This window comes from Salmo trutta, chromosome 19 (genome assembly GCF_901001165.1).
Source record: "Salmo trutta chromosome 19, fSalTru1.1, whole genome shotgun sequence".
Taxonomy (NCBI): Eukaryota; Metazoa; Chordata; class Actinopteri; order Salmoniformes; family Salmonidae; genus Salmo; species Salmo trutta.
In genome coordinates this window covers 38,824,194-38,844,745 of record NC_042975.1, presented here as the reverse complement: position 1 = coordinate 38,844,745, position 20,552 = coordinate 38,824,194, and the positions used below count along the sequence as shown (strand labels likewise).

Here is a 20,552-nt window from a genome sequence, read left to right as displayed (position 1 = left end):
CATAAACTACTGCAGCATAAATACTGGAGGCTGAGACAGGAGGGATCAGAAGACACTGTGGCCCCATCCGATGATACCCCCGGACAGGGCCAAACAGGCAGGATATAACCCCACCCACTTTGCCAAAGCACAGCCCCCACACCACTAGAGGGATATCTACAACCACCAACTTACCGTCCGAAGACAAGGCCGAGTATAGCCCACAAAGATTTGATTAATGTGCTGCTACCATTCTGTTGACGATTGCTATGGTAAGGTGTGTTGCTCTGAGTTGAGTGGTCATCACTAATACATACATTATGTTGGGTACTTCTAGCTACTCTTGGATAAGTGAACTCCGATACTTGAGTTGGAGCTTACAGCACCACAGAGGAAGCATTTTACTTCTCTTTGAACCCACGTATATATGTAACAATGGAGGGATGATATCAGTCTTGGTTTGATAAGGAATGTTTTTTTCTGCACTTTAAATCCCAAATGTGTGTCATTCTACACAGATCTCTCTCTCTCTCTCTCTCTGTTAGAATGGCACAGGGCCACTGGTATACTCAGCCTCCTGACAATGCCACAATGCTTTATTTTCAGTCTAATGAAGAGCAACACATTGGGTTTGGAGGCTTAATAAAAATTGTATACAGTGAGTCTCCTTAGTGTGTACAGTACATCTGAGCTAGTGCTTTGACAAGTCAGTGGGGGCATTCTCTTGACCCAAGGTAACCCATTTAAAGAGGAGCCATGCACTCGCTAGAAAATGACGACTGTGGTCAGACATTCTGTGTGACTGTGACTTTGTGTCTGGATGAAGAGTATTTGGAACATCATCAGTGCTCAGTTTGTAAGAGTGTGTTGATGGCACATTGACATACATACTCACCCTCGTCCTCTCCCCCGCTGGTCTCGTTCCCCTGCCAAGTAAAACCTCAGCTGTAGAAACAACACTGCTGAGCCGTCCTATGACAACTGAGACAACTATGTTGGGTTGAATGCCATTCACCGGGAGCTGTGTGATTTCCAGCCATGAGAGAAAGGCCAAAATGTCTGAGCTGTCAGCGGTTGTGAGGAACAGAAGTTGTAATGGCAACTTTTCTCTGAGGTTCACCGGCTCTGTCAGAGATTCATCCATTGCACTCACATAAAATATTAAACTATTTGAAAACAGAGTTTATCATGTTGCACCATGAAGACTACAAGAAGATATACACTACATGACCATAGCTATGTGGACACCTGCTTGTCGAACATCTCATTCCAAACTCATGGGCATTAATATAGAGTTGGTTCCACCTTTGCTGCTATAACAACCTTCACTCTTCTGGGAAGGCTTTCCTCTAGATGTTGGAACATTGCTACGGGGACTTGCTTCCGTTCAGTCAACAGGGGCATTATTGAGGTCGGGCATTGATGTTGGGCGATTAGGCCTGACTCACATTCCAATTCATCCCAAAGGTGTTCGATGGGGTTGAGGTCAAAACTCTGTGCAGGCCAGTCAAGTTCTTCCACACCGACCTCGACAAACCATTTCTGTATGGACCTCGCTTTGTGCACAGGGGAATTGTCATGCTGTAACAGGAAAGGGCCTTCCCCAAACAAAGTTTGAAGCACATAATCATCTAGAATGTCATTGTATGCTGCAGCATTAAGATTTCCCTTCACCCGAACCATGGAAAACAGCCCCAGACCATTATTCCTCCTCCACCAAACTTTACAGTTGGCACTATGCATTGGGGCAGGTAGTGTTCTCCTGGTATCAGCCAAACCCAGATTCGTCCGCCAGATCGTGAAGCGTAATTCATCACTCCAGAAAACACATTTCCACTGCTCCAGAGTCCATTGGTGGCGAGCTTTACACCACTCCAGCCCACGCTTGGCATTGTGCATGGTGATCTTAGGCTTGTGTGCGGCAGCACGGCCATAGAAACCTATTTAATGAAGCTCCCGACAAACAGTTCTTGGGCTGACGTTGCTTCCAGAAGCAGTTTGGAATGCGGTAGTGAGTGTTGCAACCAAGGACAGACAATTTTTACGCTCTTCAGCACTCGGGTGGTCCCGTTCTGTGAGCTTGTGTGGCTTACCACTGAGCCGTTGTTGCTCCTTGACGTTTCCACTTCACAATAACAGCACTTACAGTTGACCGGGGCAGCTCTAGCAGAGCAGAAATCTGATGAACTGACTTGTTGGAAAGGTGGCGTCCTATGACGGTGCCATGTTGAAAGTCACTGAGCTCTTCAGTAAGGCCATTCTACTTCAAATGTTTGTCATTGGAGATTGCATAGCTGTGTCCTCGATTTTATACACCTGTCAGCAACGGGTGTGGCTGAAATAGACGAATCCACTCATTTGAAGGGATGTCCACATATATATATATATATATATATGTATGGAGTGTGTGTGGCCTTCACATGCCTGTATGACCTCCCTACAACGCCTGGGCATGCTCCTGATGAGGTGGCGGATGGTCTCCTGAGGGATCTCCTTCCAGACCTGGACTAAAGCATCTGCCAACTCCTGGACAGTCTGTGGTGCAACGTGGCGTTGGTGGATGGAGCGAGACATGATGTCCCATATGTGCTCAATTGGATTCAGGTCTGGGGAACGGGCGGGCCAGTCCATAGCATCAATGCCTTCCTCTTGCAGGAACTGCTGACACACTCCAGCCACATGAGGTCTAGCATTGTCTTGCATTAGGAGGAACCCAGGGCCAACCGCACCAGCATATGGTCTCACAAGGGGTCTGAGGATCTCATCTCGGTACCTAATGGCAGTCAGGCTACCTCTGGCGAGCACATGGAGGGCTGTGCGGCCCCCCAAAGAAATGCCACCCCACACCATGACTGACCCACCGCCAAACCGGTCATGCTGGAGGATGTTGCAGGCAGCAGAACGTTCTCCACGGCGTCTCCAGACTCTGTCACGTCTGTCACGTGCTCAGTGTGAACCTGCTTTCATCTGTGAAGAGCACAGGGCGCCAGTGGCGAATTTGCCAATCTTGGTGTTCTCTGGGAAATGCCAAACATCCTACACGGTGTTGGGTTGTGAGCACAACCCCCACCTGTGGACGTCGGGCCCTCATACCACCCTCATGGAGTCTGTTTCTGACAGTTTGAGCAGACACATGCACATTTGTGGCCTGCTGGAGGTCATTTTGCAGGGCTCTGGCAGTGCTCCTCCTGCTCCTCCTTGCCCAAAGGCGGAGGTAGCGGTCCTGCTGCTGGGTTGTTGCCCTGCTACGGCCTCCTCCACGTCTCCTGATGTTCTGGCCTGTCTCCTGGTAGCGCCTCCATGCTCTGGACACTACGCTGACAGACACAGCAAACCTTCTTGCCACAGCTCGCATTGATGTGCCATCCTGGATGAGCTGCACTACCTGAGCCACTTGTGTGGGTTGTAGACTCCGTCTCATGCTACCACTAGAGTGAAAGCACCGGCACCATTCAAAAATGACCAAAACATCAGCCAGGAAGCATAGGAACTGAGAAGTGGTCTGTGGTCCCCACCTGCAGAACCACTCCTTTATTGTGGTTGTCTTGCTATGTGTATGTAAGAAACGAAGAGTCTATAGAGGATGTCTAAATATAACCTGGTAATGGGTTATTTGCTTTGGCAGTAAAAAAAAATCTCAATTTATATTTTTTTGTGACGAGCATTGTGTTTCGTTGAAGACACTCCAGCTAACTCCCATCTGCTCTTTTTTCCAGGTAAGACACACATTGAGTTCTGCTGTCATTTAGCCAGAGGAAACAGCCACCCAAAGGAACCGTCTACATATGAGTATGTTAAATTTGTCGGAGATTTGAAGTTTCATAACAATGGTGAGTGTTTTTGTTTTTCTACCTCCAGCTCACTTAACATTGGAATGTTGTGTAACACTTTGCAATGTTTTAGTTCCCAAGTCTTTATTTCCTTGACATATTCGCATAACAACAGAAGTGACTTTCCCTGTCAGCAGCCAGAACTATTGATTATCATCTGTACTGACTGAGCTACAAACTGACTGAGCTACAAACTGATAAAAAGACTGACTGAGCTACAAACTGATAAAAAGACTGACTGAGCTACAAACTGATAAAAAGACACTTAACTATGTAGTTATATTTATAAGGCCAACCTCTGCATTCTATTAAGTTTGGAATGAAGATTTGTGCCATAAACCAGATATTATGTCATGAAAACTTACTCAAGACATAAAGCAGGCAGACAATCAAACAGGTTTTTAAACCGTTTCAGAACTGCATATCTCATTGTGGATCATTATTCAAATATCAGGCTAATTGACTGGAAAATTAGACGTATGAGGAAATGTTTCCCTCTCCTCTGAAATGACACTCCGTATTGTTGGGTATTTCCATACTCTTTAAAGTGCGGGACTTCCAGTCATTTGAATAGCATAATGCCATTGTAAGGCCACCAGAGTGTGTGTTGAGATGGAAAGATTATGTAAAGATATTTGGCACTCGTAGAATAACCCCACACAGCCAATCATAGATTTTTTTGTGTCTGATTTGCCATTACCCTCGACTCTTAGCTGGAGATCACTACTCCAGTCCTCAGGGGCCACAGTCCTGCTGATTTTCCTTTCTCCAATTAGTGTGTGATTAAAGCGGCAAGGACAAAAACCCCAGCACACACTGATGTGGCCAGGAAACACAGTTGACTTTGTTTCACAGCGGCTACGTCCTCTTGTAACAGATATACCTGTGTGGGGTTGATGGTTATCACTCATAGTGTCTATAACATACCGTTGTAATACACCTAATGGATTGTAGTTGTTCATTCATATTTGCTATTCCTACATCCGTCCTCTGGTGAGATATTTAGAAGTGAATGTTGTTTCTGTTGTTTCTGACTCACAGTGCCTACATCCTCTTGTAACGGGTTTGATTTGACATTACCCAGAACCCTGCCGTCGTCGCTGGAAGAGCAGGTCTGCCTTGTTGCCACTGTACGATTAGTCACTCCGCAATTTTTAAAGGTAAGATCATGTTTCTTTTGCTAAATCTTTACTGATTCTATTTGAGAACACACAGATGGTTTATGTTTGTGGATATTACGTGTAAAGAACGGTGGAAAAGTGTTGAAGAAAATTGTACATTTTGAAAATCCTGTTTTAGAGGCCTGTTTTAGAGGTTTTTGCATTGTGAATCTTCATATTATATGCATGTAAAGTCATGTACTTATTGAGTCATGAAAGAGTAAGCCATCACAAAACAGTTCTGAGATCTGGGACTTGAATAATACTCCATATGTCAGAACTATACATTTTGAAGATAGAACCTTATAATTCCAAGTCCTTGACTTCCAAGTCCTTGATATCTTATGCGATGGCCCTCTTTTGCAACCAGTTTTGCAGAAGAATGGCTCTGGCTAACATAAATATAGGTACCTTGGAGAGGTACCAAGGCCCATTGGAGAGGAATTGTTGTTTTGTCTGATATCATTCTATATGTCAGTACGAAAACTTCCCATAGAACGAGTATTTCACCAAAAAATATAAACTTTGCACATTTCATGGATAACTAGCAAATAGTTTGCTTACTATGGGCATCAGAGACCAGACAATTATTTAAGTTTACTGATACAGATGTAAGCTTCAGCAATGTTCCTAGTTATTTGTCATTTTAGTGAACTATGGCTTTAACAAATATATGGTGAACATGAATTAATGTACTTGATAATGTGGTTTGAAGGAAGTGTATTCTCTTCATTTATAAATTACTACTTTTCAATGAAATAACCTTTTTACTCAACCCAGATCCACTTTTGAGAAAAACAATGTTACAATTACAACCCCCTCCCCTAAAAAAAACACATTTACAAATGTCCCAGGATTTTGATACTCTGTACTCTTACCTTTAAGGTGAGGGACTTCATGAGGAATTCATCACTGCAAAACAGTTCTGATGCTTTGATGCTCAATAACTCAAATCTAGACTTTTCACAGATAGAACTTTTTATAATTCCAGGACTGGTCTTAAATGTATATTTTTTTTTCTTTGACCAGGATTTGTGTAATGTGGAAGGTCCCTGTGATGAATTCACATCCAGACACAGCCTTGAATGGAAGTTCCTGTTCTTAGATCACAGGTAAGAGGAGCTGAGAAACATTAACACCTTGTCTTCCATCTGTTATCAGTCTTTAATTTGATAAGTTTCATAGCCTTATTGAAAGCTACACTATCATCGATGCCCATCTACTGACATCCTCTGGGCGGCACATCTTTAACACTACAGGAACACATAGAATCAAGAGGACAACTGCTGTTCTCTCCTTTCGTTATGTTGGCATTAACATGATATTGTTGTTTGTAAACTCTGTTAACTGGTGTGTCATCCCTTGGTTACGTGCCATCTGATTGGCTTTGGGTGATCAGGCTCAGTGATCAGCAGACTGCTGCTGCTGCTAGTAGCGTGACTGACTGATTGTGCTAGTTTCCCCCGTGTGGCCGGGCCTCCTCACCCAGAAAGGCCTTTAAACCTGCTGCCATGCCCTGGATAGTGACAGGGAGCCCAAAGATTAGTCTGCAACACCAAGTGATAACGGCCCAGTAAGAAACAGCCCAGACTGCTACGTTCTATCATTCATGACACCAGCGCTGCAGTATCAAATCCATTAACATTTGTTTTTTCACGTTTATTCTATTACAGACACATTAATGCATACATTTAAAATATATTATGTGAGCCAAACATAAAATAGAAAATTAACAAATATATAAAAACATTTTCCTTAAAGTATAATTTTTTTGCAAAGACTAATGTTAGTCCCCACTACAACAACAAAAATACTTAAATACATGTAATTTTGTCTCTGAAACATTTAATTGAAATACTGTAGAATTCCATTCATTCCTATGTACGTCTGCTTCTTCTGGGGAGTGCCAATATGGCGAACCGGTGGCTTCAAAGCCTCTCATTGGCCAATACATAGCATCAGAAATCCAGGGTTTATATATTATTGGGTAAAACCAGGGGAGGAAATTGTACATTGTGTCCTCTGCTGAGCTATAATTGGACATTCACAGCTCCTTGCCAAACTACTGTGCTATGTGCTGGGTTACAAGAAAGGCTGCCTCCATAATGTGACCTGCATGCCATTCAGAATTTGGCTTATGGGGGCCTAGGCTAAATGGATTTAACTGAGCATTGATGAATGAAACGCATCAGGTGAGCCAAAATCAAGTCATAATCATAGCTGTGATTATACGACATTGCCATGTTTATGCATTTTTGAGGCAAGAGAAACGTCACACTCGCTCAGCCCTAACCAATTTAGAGGTGATATTCTGTCAATGTGTTATATCAGAATGCATAAGATGAGATTCTATTGCCCTGTGTGCTTGAGACAATACAGACCTGTTAGGTTTATTTAATCGTAATGTTTATGAATTTTTCAATTACATTTACATTTTTTACATTTACATTTTACATTTTGTACTTGTCAAGGTAGTTATGGAAGTTATTCTCTCCAGGCTATAAATTGGTAAATTCCGACAAAATAGATACTGTAGTTATTGTCCCAGTTTAACCAGTCTGTTGTTGTCATAAAACATAGTTGTTTAATATCTTGATTATTGTCTCTCTTCAGAGCTTCACCAATCATCGGGTACTTGCCCTTTGAGGTTCTTGGGACTTCTGGCTATGATTACTATCATGTGGATGACTTGGAGCTTATAGCGCGATGTCATAAGCAATGTAAGCAACTCTCTCCACGTTCTCTCTCTTTCACCCCCCCCCCCCCCTCCCCTATCTCGCTCTCCCTCACTACCACAGGATCCAGGCAGCCATTTCACAGAAATAGGTCATCCTGCTGTAGTTACATTTCTATTTCTGCTTCACCAATGAGCATAAAAAGCCTGGAACTATGAGGCTGCTTAGAGTTCTTCACCCCTGCCCTGATGTTTTAGGATGACGCAAACCTCTCCTACCTTGTACACTGTGAACTAGGGCAGTGTGCTGTAGTGGTTTGTATATGCCTGACTGCTGAAAATATCCCTCTGTGTTGTGTTGTCTTCACAGTAATGCAGTTTGGGAAGGGTAAATCCTGCTACTATCGGTTTCTAAGCAAGGGTCAGCAGTGGATCTGGCTCCAGACACACTACTACATTACATACCACCAGTGGAACTCCAAGCCAGAGTTCATAGTGTGCACTCACACAGTCGTCAGGTAAACCTAATTCCTCTGTCTCTCTCTGTCATGTTTGGTATTGTATACTCTGACGCCCCCTGATGGTGAGAAAGTTATCGCCTCCCTATAGTTCAAGATCAGTCTAGTGTAGAGCTATTGAACCTTATCACTGCACTAGGGGTCTGTGGTATCTGTCTGTTATTTGATATTGTAAATTTAGGATGAATATAAATGTGAAAGCTTGACTTGTGGGCAGATAATTTGACATTTGATCTTTCTTTCTATTGCACTCTTTCACGGACTTGTAGTTATGCGGAGGTGCGAGCGGAGAGGAGGAGAGAGTTTGGCTTGGAGGAGACGTCACCTGACATGGCCACTTCGTCATCCATGAAGGTATGAAGAAGAGACTCTACGATCAAACATAAATGATGAATCGTGAAGAATGTTACAATAACATACAGTATTCAAGTTTCATAATGCATAGCCATTTTACCAAGTCGAGTTCCAGTTGTAGTAATCATGTACAGTAGTGCTTTACTTCCCACTCCTATGTCAGTGTTCAGAACTGAATGGGATGGTGAATTGCCATGCAAATATGGCGCTATCCAGTGTCAGGCTGTTGTGTGAATTCAGGGAAAAAGCAGATGTGTTCCAAATCTTGTTTTTGGTGCTGTCAGTACTTAATGCTCCTCTATCCTGTGTGTTTCAGGCTCAGGAGGTGTACCTGGACATCTGTCCCAATCTGGACCCCCCCGGACTGGACAGGATGAGCGGGGCACGCTCAGTGTCCTCCCACAGCTCCCGGAAGTCCTCCCACACTGCCCTGTCCGACACGGCATGTGAGTCCCCCTGCTGCTCTCTTTGTCCAGCTAACCCAAATACCCCCATACTGGATCAGTCCGTTCCAAATTGAACCCTGTACCATACAACACCACTCTCACCCTAATCCAAACTCTGCACTACCACACACTTACTTATTGTATACTATTTTGAATTTAGATGGTTAATTATGAAGTATGCATAACCTTCTACAGTATCTATTGATACATTTTTCCCAGCAGCCAACTCATCTTTGCGGTACACAGATGCTTACACACCATCACGGCAGTCTGCATCCATCGCTGGGACAGAGAAGAATTTGTCCAGACTCGCACCCAGTAGTGCAAAGGTCAGCTCACCTCATTATGCCAGTGGAAAAACCAATAAATGTGAAAGAACATTAGCCCGGAGGTAGCATCCAGGATCCTGCTCAACTGCCTGTTTTGTTTTCCTTCTCCTTGTAGACTTTGGGGCAAAACTCTTTTGACCTCCTTCCCCAACTAAGCCTCCCCCTTTCTCCTACCTGCAGCCAGCACTCCGCAATGGTTGGTGTTGAGTTTTCCTGTCTGTCACCTGTCTGCCTGCTCACTGTTTGTCTTGTAGCTTCACAGTATTATGACAGCTTGTCTGTTGGTTTACTTCCTCGTTCAATTGCGTGAAATGCTTCCACACTCACTTGATTTTAGACCACACCAATGTCATTTAGGATGATCATAATTTAGATGTAAATATAGATGTTTAAATTCTACACTGAACAAAAATATAAATGCAACATGCAACATTTTCAAAGACTTTACTCAGTTACAATTCATACAAAGAAATCAGTCAATTTAAATAAATTCATTAGGCCCTAATCTATGGATTTCTAATGACTGGGAATACAGATATGCATCTGTTGGTCACAGATACCTTGAAAAAAGGTAGTGGCGTGGATCAGAAAACCAGTCAGTATCTGGTGTGACCACCATTTGCCTCATGCAGGGTGACATCTCCTTCGCATAGAGTTGATCAGGCTGTTGATTGTGGAATGTTGTCCCACTCCTCTTCGAAGTTGCTGGATATTGGCGGGAACTGGAACACGCTGTCGTACACGTCGATCAGGAGCATCCCAAACATGCTCAATGGGTGACAAGTCTGGTGAGTATGCAGGCCATGGAAGAACTGGGACATTTTCAGCTTCCAGGAATTGTATAAAGATCCTTGCGACATGGGGCCATGCATTATCATGCTGAAACATGAGGTGATGGTGGCGGATTAATGGCACGACAATGGGCCTCAAGATCTTATCACGGTATCTCTGTACATTCGAAATGCCATCGATAAAATGCAATTGTGTTTGTTGTTCGTAGCTTATGCCTGCCTATACCATAACCCCATCGCCACCATGGGGCACTCTGTTCACAACGTTGACATCAACAAACCGCTCGCCCACACGATGCCATACACGCTGTCTGCCATTTCGGTTTCCTGTGCAGTTGAAGCCAGGATTCATTTGTGAAGAGCACACTTCTCCAGCGTGCCAGTGGCCATCAAAGGTGGGCATTTGCCTACTGAAGTCGGTTACGACGCCAAACTGCAGTCAGGTCATGACTCTGGTGAGGACGACGAGTACGCAGATGAGCTTGCCTGAGACGGTTTCTGATAGTTTGTGCAGAAAGTCTTTGGTTGTCCGGGTGGCTGTCCGGGTGGCTGGTCGCAGACGATCCTGTGGGTGAAGAAGCTGGATGTTGAAGTCCTGGGCTGGCGCGGTTACAAGTGGTCTGCGGTTGTGAGGCTGGTTGGACGTACTGCCAAATTCTCTAAAATGACATTGGAGGCGGCTTATGGTAGAGAAATGAACATTCAGTTGTCTGGCAACAGCTCTGGTGGACATTCCTGTAGTCAGTATGCCAGTTACACACTCCGTCAACTTGAGACATCTGTGGCATTGTGTTGTGTGACGAAACTGCACATTTCAGAGAGGAATTGTATTGTCCCCAGTACAAAGTGCACCTGTGTAATGATCATGCTGTTTAATCAGCTTCTTGATATGCAACACCTCAGGTGGATAGATTATCTTGGCAAAGGAGAAATGCTCACTAACAGAGATGTAAACAAATTTGTGCACAAAATTTGAGAGAAATCAGCTTTTTGTACGTATGGAACATTTCTGGTATCTTTTATTTCAGCTCATGAAACATGGGACCAACACTTTACATGTTGCTTTCATATTTTTGTTCAGTGTCGCAAAACTACTATTCTCACGTATGTTAAAATTGTCTCAAGATGATCACTTCAACTCATCTGAAATGAGGCCCAGTAAAAGCATCTCCTACATCTACATGATATGGAAACAAGAAGAGCTGGAAGTGCTAATCAAGCTGAGGGTGATTGCTGTGGTCCTCAAGTTATCGAGTGGTGTATTTCTGAACTACTGTAAAGCCCTCCTTGGTTCTGAAAATGTGTGTGAGCAGCTGTGAAGGCTTGTGCCAGAGCATGACCCATACATGGTACTGTGATATGAATCACCTTTATCATGATGGCTGTGTATCCTATTCTTCCAGTCGCAGCAACAACAACAGAAGCCACAGCAGCAGCAACAGTCCATGTACCAGCAGCAGCCTCCTGAGCCTCAGCTAGGTGTCATGCACCAGCTCAAGGAGCAGCTGGAGGAGAGGACACGCATCCTGCAGATGGACATCAAGACTCAGCAACAGGAGCTGTATGACATCAAGGAGAAGCTGCAGCTGGCTAACCTCCAGGTAACCATGCTTACCGCTAATCAGACGCCCTGCCTAAAACGATCTCTAAACCTAAGCAAATTGTTGTACAGTGGATCAGTAGCTAATCCCTCCCGTGTGTGTGTGTGTGTGTGTGTGTGTGTGTGTGTGTGTGTGTGTGTGTGTGTGTGTGTGTGTGTGTGTGTGTGTGTGTGTGTGTGTGTGTGTGTGTGTGTGTGTGTGTGTGTGTGTGTGTGTAGATGTTGTTACAGCAGCCGGTCCACAGTGACTTTGGCCAGGTCCATCAGGGTCCAGGGAGGCCAGCCCAGCAGCAGGCCCAGTCTGGGGTGATCAGGCAGGCCTCGAGCCACTCCAAACAGCCTCTTCATGGAGCCCATGGCTCGTCCCCTCACTCTCTCCTCACAGAGCACAGCACACCCTCCCCTCAGGTACCCCAGTTCTCCCTCCGTACTCTTATCCCAATAGCTTTCAACTTTTACTTTGTGTAGAGTAAGCAGGGTAATATTCTGTCAAAATATACAAGGAAGTGGGGTTTGCAGACTGTAGTCAACCTGGTGGTAGTTTCAGTGTTGTTGTTGTTGCTTTAGGTGCAGCAGAGGTTGATAAGGAGTGCAGGCGGGCAGATGCAGGCGGTCAGTCTCCCGGTGCAGACCCATGCCAACCTGACCATGCCCTTCTACAGCAACTCCATGATGTTCTCTCAGCAGACGACCGCACGGGCACTGCAGGACGCAAACCAAAGACACTCAGACTCTGAGTTTAGCCAAGAGAGACAGCTACGGTGAGCCCTACAGACAGTAAACCACTCAGTCTGATTTCATGTTGCAGAATTATTTTCAAGAACATGTTGTCGAAAGTTTGTTCTTCATGGTCAGTGTAACTCAGCCTTTAGTTTGGTCTAAATTGAAGCAACTTGTAACTCAGTACATTTTGGGAAACAATTGACATGGGAAGCTTTATTTTATCAAAACAAAGCTTTATGAGTTGAAGTTGAAATCATATCTACATTGTATGAATTCCGAATGAAAGAACACCTGCTTAACACGTGCTTACTCTAACCTTGAAGAGAAAGTAACTAGAAGAAAGAATATTGGGTTACATTGGAGAGGGAATAGTCTCCTTGAGTCACGAAACCTTTTGTCCTGTACATTGTACTCACACTGTGTTTGGAAAATGGAGAAATATATCACCGGGGGAAAATAACAGCGCGTGCAGTCTGTCCCCATGGCCCAGGAGGCTTTTTTTTTAAAGGTTGGAGTATTAGCTTTGAGAATGACATAGACTGTTCTTTCTGGCAGCATGCTGCTCAACCAGCCAGTGCAGACACTCGTACCTGATAGCAGTGTTAGCTCCCAGGCTTCCCAGTGCAACACAGCCATCCAGCAAACCAAGTAAGTGTGTGTTTGAGTGTGTGTGTAATCATTATGTTGACTCTTTACGCTGTTGGTTATTTGACGTACAGTACCAGTCAAAAGTTTGGACACACCTACTCATTCAAGTTTTTCTTCTTTTTTTTACTATTTTCTACATTGCAGAACTATGAAATAACACATGTTCAATCATGTAGTAAACGAAAAAGTGTTTATGCGTTTGAACCAATCAGTTGTGTTGTGACAAGATAGGAGTGGTATACAGAAGATAGCCCTAGTTGGGAAAATACCAAGTCCATATTTTGGCAAGAACAACTCAAATAAGCAAAGAGAAACAACAGTCCATCATTACTTTAAGACATGAAGGTCAGTCAATATGGAAAATGTCAAGAACTTTCTAAGTTTCTTCAAGTGCAGTTGCAAACACCATGTGCTATGATGAAACTGGCTCTCATGAGGACCGCCACAGGAAAGGAAGACCCAGAGTTACCTCTGCTGCAGAGGATACCTTCATTAGAGTATCAGTATACAGATAAATGCTTCACAGAGTTCAAGTAACAAACACATCTCAACATCAACTGTTCAGAGGAGACTGCGTGAATCAGAGTGAAGGAAAAGCAGCCAACAAGTGCTAAGCATATGTGGGAACTCCTTCAAGACTGCTGGAAAAGCGTTCCAGGTGAAGCTGGTTGAGAGAATGCCAAGAGTCTGCAAAGCTGTCAAGGCAAAGGGTAGCTAATTTGAAGAAGGTGAAATATATTTTGATTTGTTTAACACTTTTTTGGATACTACATGATTCCATATGTGTTATTTCATAGTTCTGATGTCTTTACTATTATTCTACAATGTGATCAATAGTAAAAAAAAAAAAAAACCTTGAATGAGTAGGTGTGTCCAAACGTTTGACTGGTACTGTAAATGTAGTGAAATATGGGAACAATGAATGCATTTATCCTTGATATGAACTGAATGTATTTAAAACACATGATATACCCTTAGTTGCAAAGAATCACACCATACCTACATTTTAGCACTACTGATCTACATACACTGAGTGTACAAACATTAGGAACATCTTCCTAATATAGCGTTGCACCCCCTTTTGTCCTCAGAACAGCCTCAATTCGCCAGGGCATGGACTCTACAAGGTGTCGAAAGAGTTCCATAGGGATGCTGGCCCATGTTGACTCCAATGCTTCACACAGTTGTCTGGATGTACTTTGGGTGGCGGACCATTCTTGACACACACGGAAAACTGTTGAGCGTGAAAAACCTAGCAGCGTTGCAGTTCTTAACACACTCAAACCGGTGTGCCTGGCACCTACTACCATAACCCGTTCAAAGGCACTTAAATCGTTTGTCTGGCCCATTCACCCTCTGGGCTCTATTTTAACAAACCTAACGCAATGGTAAATCTAAGCATAGGTGGTAGCGTTATAGTTTCCGGGGTGTGGCAGAATTATTTTAGCTATTTTTACTATTACAAATATTGGCGCACTTGCTGGCATTGGCGTGAAAGGGCTGGGTTTTGATGAATAAACAAGTTGTGGGTGTGTCGAGGCTTGGCCCCTCACTGGCCAATCAGAACGTGCTCCATGGCGAAGTATGTGGTTCCTTTAAGTTGTGTATTTACGGTCTTTTATACATTGAATCAACTCCAATTCCAATGTTAGTCTGTTATAGTTTAAATGTCTTACAGAAATGAAATAACAAAATGTAGACCTATCTTTGCTAAATATGTTAACTTGAACCCATTTGCAGTCCACTTCTTCTAAGGAATTGCATGACTTCCGTAGCATTCACACTGATATAGGGGCTAGGCCTACTATAAATTGCATTATGGCTGAGCATGGATATGGCAAACATTGTCAATAAGCAAGATTCAATTCATTATTAATAAGGCCTAAAAAGAGAATTTAGGCAAAAACCAAATTCTAAGCAAAACTAAACAACTTTTTTTTAAATAGGCTATGTCACACTTACAGGCACCATAATTTCTCCTGTGGTCATATAATATTAAAACAATGCAGACTATAAAGGGTTTTACGCACATCCAAACTTTCACAGTTGCTGGATCCAATATAAAGAGAAAGGGAGAATGTCCACTCACCTTTATACAGCTCCCTAATATGTTTTTATGAACATAGTTCTGATTATGTTACAGATCAGATCGTATTCACACAAGTCCAGGAGTTGCATTGCATTTGCGCCACGAGTTGTCACCATAAAACCAGGAAAGTGAATCATTCTAATAAGTTTGGTTGTAGTAAAATGAAATGAAAAACAAGAAATCAGTTTTTTTTAACAACAACAATAAATGTAAAATCGCTTGGATAAAAAAGATGCATTGCTGTTGAACCAGCCTTCATTATAGTAGGCCTAGAGTAAGGGAGTCATTATAGTAGCGGCAGGTAGCCTAGTGGTTAGAGGGCCAGTAACCGAATGGTTAAAATCTGTCGTTCTGCCCCTGAACAAGGCAGTTAACCCACTGTTCCTAGGCCATCATTGTAAATAAGAATTTGTTCTTAACTGACTTGCCTAGTTAAATAAAGGTTAAAGAAAAGAAAGTAGGCCTAGGGTAAGGGAGTCATTATAGTAGGCTTAGGGTAAGGGAGGCCTTGGTTTTGAAAATCTAAAACGCAAAACAAGCAATTGTCACAGGAAAATAACTTCTAAATACGAGGTTCACCGGTACAGATGTTCTCATTGCTCATTTGATGATGGGCATGGACACGTAGCTTACATCATGGAGGGGGTTTTACGCACGTCCAAAACGGCACTTGCATGGCTAAAATAACATGGGTCTCCCTAAAATGCATAGATAAAAATGGAATGTCAGCTCACTGTTTTGCGCCTGTCAAATTTTTGTTTATTTTTAATAAGGCTTTGGTGATTAAGATGTAATTCAAAGCGGTCTCAGGATCCAAACCATTTATCGATAGTCTTGACTTTTTCGCGACTGCATTGGGCAGGGGAAAAAAAGCCTTAATTAAGAGGAGGGGAGGCTGTGCTTGGTTTTTAATCAAATAAAACGAAATGGGGGAAAAAAGCATTCTTTTTTTATGTTTCTAAATAACGTGCCTTTGACGCTAACGCCGCCATAACGCCAGACGAAAATAGAGCCCTCTGAATGGCACACACATTCTGTAACTATCAACATAGTAAACATATTTGACCTGTTGATTGCACCCATCCCTTCCCAGATACACCCTGGAGCAGCAGATGATGACCCCGTCGTTTCCCATGCAGCAGGTGAACTGCAACGCTGTCCTGGTCCCCTCTCCTGTCTTCACGTCCTCCATCATGATCCCTCACAACAGCTTTATCACGCACCAGGCCCAGCCCTCCTACCACGCTCAGCAGCAGGCCTGCCAGCACTCTCTGCAGTTGCAGCAGCCCCAGCAGTTCTTTCAGGTACAGTAGTAGTCCTACTACTTGCAGTAATGTGATAGCAGGCCTTGGGCTGGAGGGGTTTGGCTCACTCTGTAGAACTAGTATCGCCTCACTTATACCCTGATCCCTTTCTGTTGATAGATGCAGCCCCAAGGACTCTTACACAGTGGAACCACTCAGGCTTTTTTCCACACTACTAATGTCCCACAGCAAGGTACTGTCAGTTATATTCAACAACAACCGCAGCAACAACAACAACAACAGCAGCAACAGCGGCAACACCACCATTCCCAAAACCAGCCTGGCAGCCTTTCAGACTTCCGAAATATGCTCACTCAGTAGCACCGAAGACACAAACAGAGTGGTGAGATATCTTCTGAAACGTATTGTTACAGGTTTGGCGGCAGAATTCTATGGGATGCATAGAAGACACAGAGAGGCATATTTGGTCCCATGCCGTGCTGTGTTGTGTTCTTCACTGTTTAAGAAGCCATTGTGGCTTTTTTTACACAGCAAAAACAAAACGTGAAAATGAAAATATTCGCTGCACCAACATCTCTGTCCCACTTCACTGAGCTACTGGGGGCCATGCTTACTCGTCATATTTCATCATGACACTGCTGGATGGGGAAAAAACTGTCCTAGGAATCAACAGGAAAACCGTGCTACTGTGTGTTTTCATGCAGATGTGTTTTCAACAAAAAAAAGAGGTTGTTAGGTGAGCCTTGTTGTGCACTGACTGCACTGTGTTCATACCATCTGTCCTGTTGTTTCCAGAGAGTAAACGCATGCAGTGAGCATTTACTCCTTCAAAGTTGCATCTTCATTTCACATGAAAAACACTTGTCTGTAGGTTATGGTTTTGCTGTGCATACATATATTTGTTTTAATATAGGAAGACTATTATGAAACCGTAGTTTCAAGGAAACATAAAGGAAGAGGTCATTTTGATGTTGGACGTGTCGTCTTTTCATCAAATATTCAATCAGCCACTCCCAGACATAGTTGATATCATTAGTAAACACTGAAGCATATTCACCACTCAACGCTATTAGTCCATGTTTGGGGAAAAAATATTTTTTTATGACTGACACAGCAACAAATGTCCTCATACAATTACTATTATATTCATTGTAGAATCAAATATTTAGACATGATTTTTTCTAAAAGCGAACAATAGTACCAATTAGTTATGGCAACATTTGTATTCAATAATTCATAAAAATCAAGCTTCATATTATTTATCCACACCTTAATGGAAAGAGCAAACCTTATTAGTAGACTACCATAGCATGTTTGTTTATTTATCATACATTTCTGAACAAATTGAAGCTGTTTCACTGGGTGCGTTTTTAATCAGGCATTGAAAGATAAGTCAATAAGGTCTTAATGCTTGTAAGCCGGTTAAGGCATTAACAGCTACTAACAGCACAGTAACAGTAGTTTGTTGCCCAAATCACCCAAGAACTCATTGTTTTGTATCAAGTGTAACAGATGCTGCAATGATTAGGAAGACATCACTAATATATTGTAGTTGTCTTACATTGATTATGTATACTTTCATAATGTAATTTTTTTCTCAGGTTATTTGTGGAAACAAATATTCTCAGTATTACATTAACAATTTGTACATTTCATAATTTGTTGGTTACAGTTAAATTGTTTATATTTGGTAATCTTTGCAATTCAGCAGAATGTTGTTGATTTTTGGACTATAGAGACTATAAGTGTATTTATCCATGTATGAGTAATTGTGTCCATACACTGGGGATTTTAGGAATACTGTGTATGAACAAATACTAACCAGAGACAAATGGCCTGCTAATGTAAATGACAATCAAACTGAGCACTTAAAATAATACTACGTATTTCCTGTTTACTTTTTTTTCAAGTTCCATACGTTTTCCCCAAATAACTACAACAGTAGGTATCTGACTTGAGTTGCCCCACATTCATTAGATATTGTAATATTTTAATGTGAAAGTCCTACTGTGAAACACTAATATCCTATGTATGCCTCAATTTCCCTTTACACTCACTAGCCATAACAAAATTGAACAACATATTGGAATTCTAAACTAAATGTGCCATTTCACATGAAGTGAAGGTTGAAATGCATTGTGGAGTGATAAGAATCTTAAATTGTACAACGTTTATGACAATCCTACCAATCTCTGCTATGGACATTGAGTCGCTATCACTTCATCGGTTACAGTCACTCTCACGAAGACTGGTGCTGTTCATTTTGGTTGAAGAGATCAAACAAAGTTCTAGAATTCTTATAGTATGTGCTGTTTTAATTTAGAAAAAAATATTTATGCTGTTGAAATTATGTTTCTAGGCAAGTATGCACTCATGTAAAAAAAAAGAGATATAGTTGTATACTATAATCTAATGTACTATGTGAATTAAATGGAAATATCTTTAACATTCCTTCAACCATGAATATCAGCAGTGTCTTTACTGAGGTACAGCTTGTATCTGATAAAGACTTTGTTAGAATGACTTAATCCACACTAAAGACGCAGGTCAACTTTTCTCAGAGTGATGCTGGCATCAGGAAAGGGGGCCACATTAGATTCAGTAAAACTTGTTGGCCTCTTGCTGGGGTCAGCCATACATAAACATTGTTTTAAGTGGTATGAACAACACATTGTTTCAACATAGTTACTGTGTCAGTTCATTATTACTCTAAAGACACAACAGTGACTCTATTCAAGACCTACATGCAGATTTGTTTAGAAACAGTCCTGTTAACATACCCAATCCTTTTTAAATCCTGTTTGTTGATAGTCAGCAAAATATGTCCCCAGGTTGGCCTCCTCTCAACCTTATCATTCAGAAAAAAACTCAGTTGTTGGTTCAATGTGCTCAATGCCCAATCATATAGTAAACTGCCTTTTGAAGCTGGTTGAAGGAACATGTAGTGTATGTTTAATTGCCAAGCTGATAGAATAAGAGTAAACCATGTTCTCAAAATTGTCCAGTGTGCTCTCTAGCTAACTGTAGTTTATCCTCCATTTTATGTAAAGAATTTGCTTTAGTTGCCCCTATTTGCATCCACAGGCAGTTATTACATTTCCATTAACCCAGTCCCACAGAGGATTTCCCACAGAGGTCATACTGATAGCCATTGTGTGTTTGCTGTGTATTGCTTCAGTTTATACAAATGTTAATGTTTATTGGTATTTGTTTGTTAATTGTAATTGCTACATTAGATCAAATGGTACTGTTTCTCTCTTTGATTCTGTTGAATCTGTCTCCCCAGCAGTAGAATACGCACTTTTTGTTTTACCGTTTGACTATAGTTGTATGTTCATTGATTCTTCATCAAGTGTCATTCTTTTTGTGACCTTGATTTTTGCATTTCTGACCTTTAGAGGTGACTGCGCATCCTTGCAGTATATGGGGTGGAGAGTCCATGAATGAATACTGTATAGAATTTGCCAGGAAGAAGTAAGACACAAACAAAAAAGAACCTGGTACTGTACATAACAGCCATTTCATTGCAGAAAACTAATTGAAAATATTGTATTATAGAATGTACAAAACATGTTTAGATTATATAGTTATTTTATAAGATGTCAAATAGATTGAATATATGTGTATGTATGTATGTATGTATGTATGTATGTATGTATGTATGTATGTATGTATGTATGTATGTATGTATGTATGTATGTATGTATGTTACATGATTTTAAAGTAAAACAAACAAGTATTTTGTAACACATTATTAAAGTGTCTTATTGGGGAGCTGAGTTTTTTATTTCTTAAATTCAGCAAGTTGGTGTTGCACAGTTGATAATATTGTATGGCTTGTTTTTCTCTCTGTATATACCATCAAAAATAAAATTGTAACATATTAATATTGTTTTAAAATAAATTAATAAAAAAGTTTACATTCTGAAACCGCTTGGATATTAATTTTCTGATGGTGATATTGAATTATTTATACATCAATCTGGATAACATGCTATCTTTGAAATTAAATAAATATTTATTTATATATATATATAAATAACACATTTGGTGCACTTTATTCTGTGTGTTTTCATTAACCCATTCATGTCAATATCAAAATACACAGGCCACATTGACATTTTACGATTGACACTAGAAGTATGA

The 20,552-nt window shown here is 41.7% G+C and overlaps 1 protein-coding gene across 5 annotated transcripts in view; it reads left to right on the top strand.

Annotated features, from left to right (window-relative positions):
* Window positions 1-20,293, top strand: part of LOC115154557 (neuronal PAS domain-containing protein 2) — a 100,486-nt gene extending 80,193 nt beyond the window's left edge. For 3 of the 5 annotated variants that reach the window (XM_029700879.1, XM_029700878.1, XM_029700881.1), the window contains exons 8-22: window positions 3,696-3,809; window positions 4,851-4,969; window positions 5,999-6,081; window positions 7,583-7,689; window positions 8,014-8,161; window positions 8,431-8,515; window positions 8,832-8,961; window positions 9,181-9,290; window positions 9,406-9,486; window positions 11,485-11,682; window positions 11,901-12,089; window positions 12,249-12,442; window positions 12,960-13,052; window positions 16,235-16,445; window positions 16,566-20,293. In XM_029700879.1, coding sequence (XP_029556739.1) covers window positions 3,696-3,809; window positions 4,851-4,969; window positions 5,999-6,081; window positions 7,583-7,689; window positions 8,014-8,161; window positions 8,431-8,515; window positions 8,832-8,961; window positions 9,181-9,290; window positions 9,406-9,486; window positions 11,485-11,682; window positions 11,901-12,089; window positions 12,249-12,442; window positions 12,960-13,052; window positions 16,235-16,445; window positions 16,566-16,766 — 2,063 coding nt within the window. In that variant the 3' untranslated portion in view covers window positions 16,767-20,293. The remainder of the gene's footprint in view (window positions 1-3,695; window positions 3,810-4,850; window positions 4,970-5,998; window positions 6,082-7,582; window positions 7,690-8,013; window positions 8,162-8,430; window positions 8,516-8,831; window positions 8,962-9,180; window positions 9,291-9,405; window positions 9,487-11,484; window positions 11,683-11,900; window positions 12,090-12,248; window positions 12,443-12,959; window positions 13,053-16,234; window positions 16,446-16,565) is intronic. The other 2 variants (XM_029700882.1, XM_029700883.1) reach the window with 2 other exon arrangements.
* Window positions 20,294-20,552: the final 259 nt, after the last annotated feature.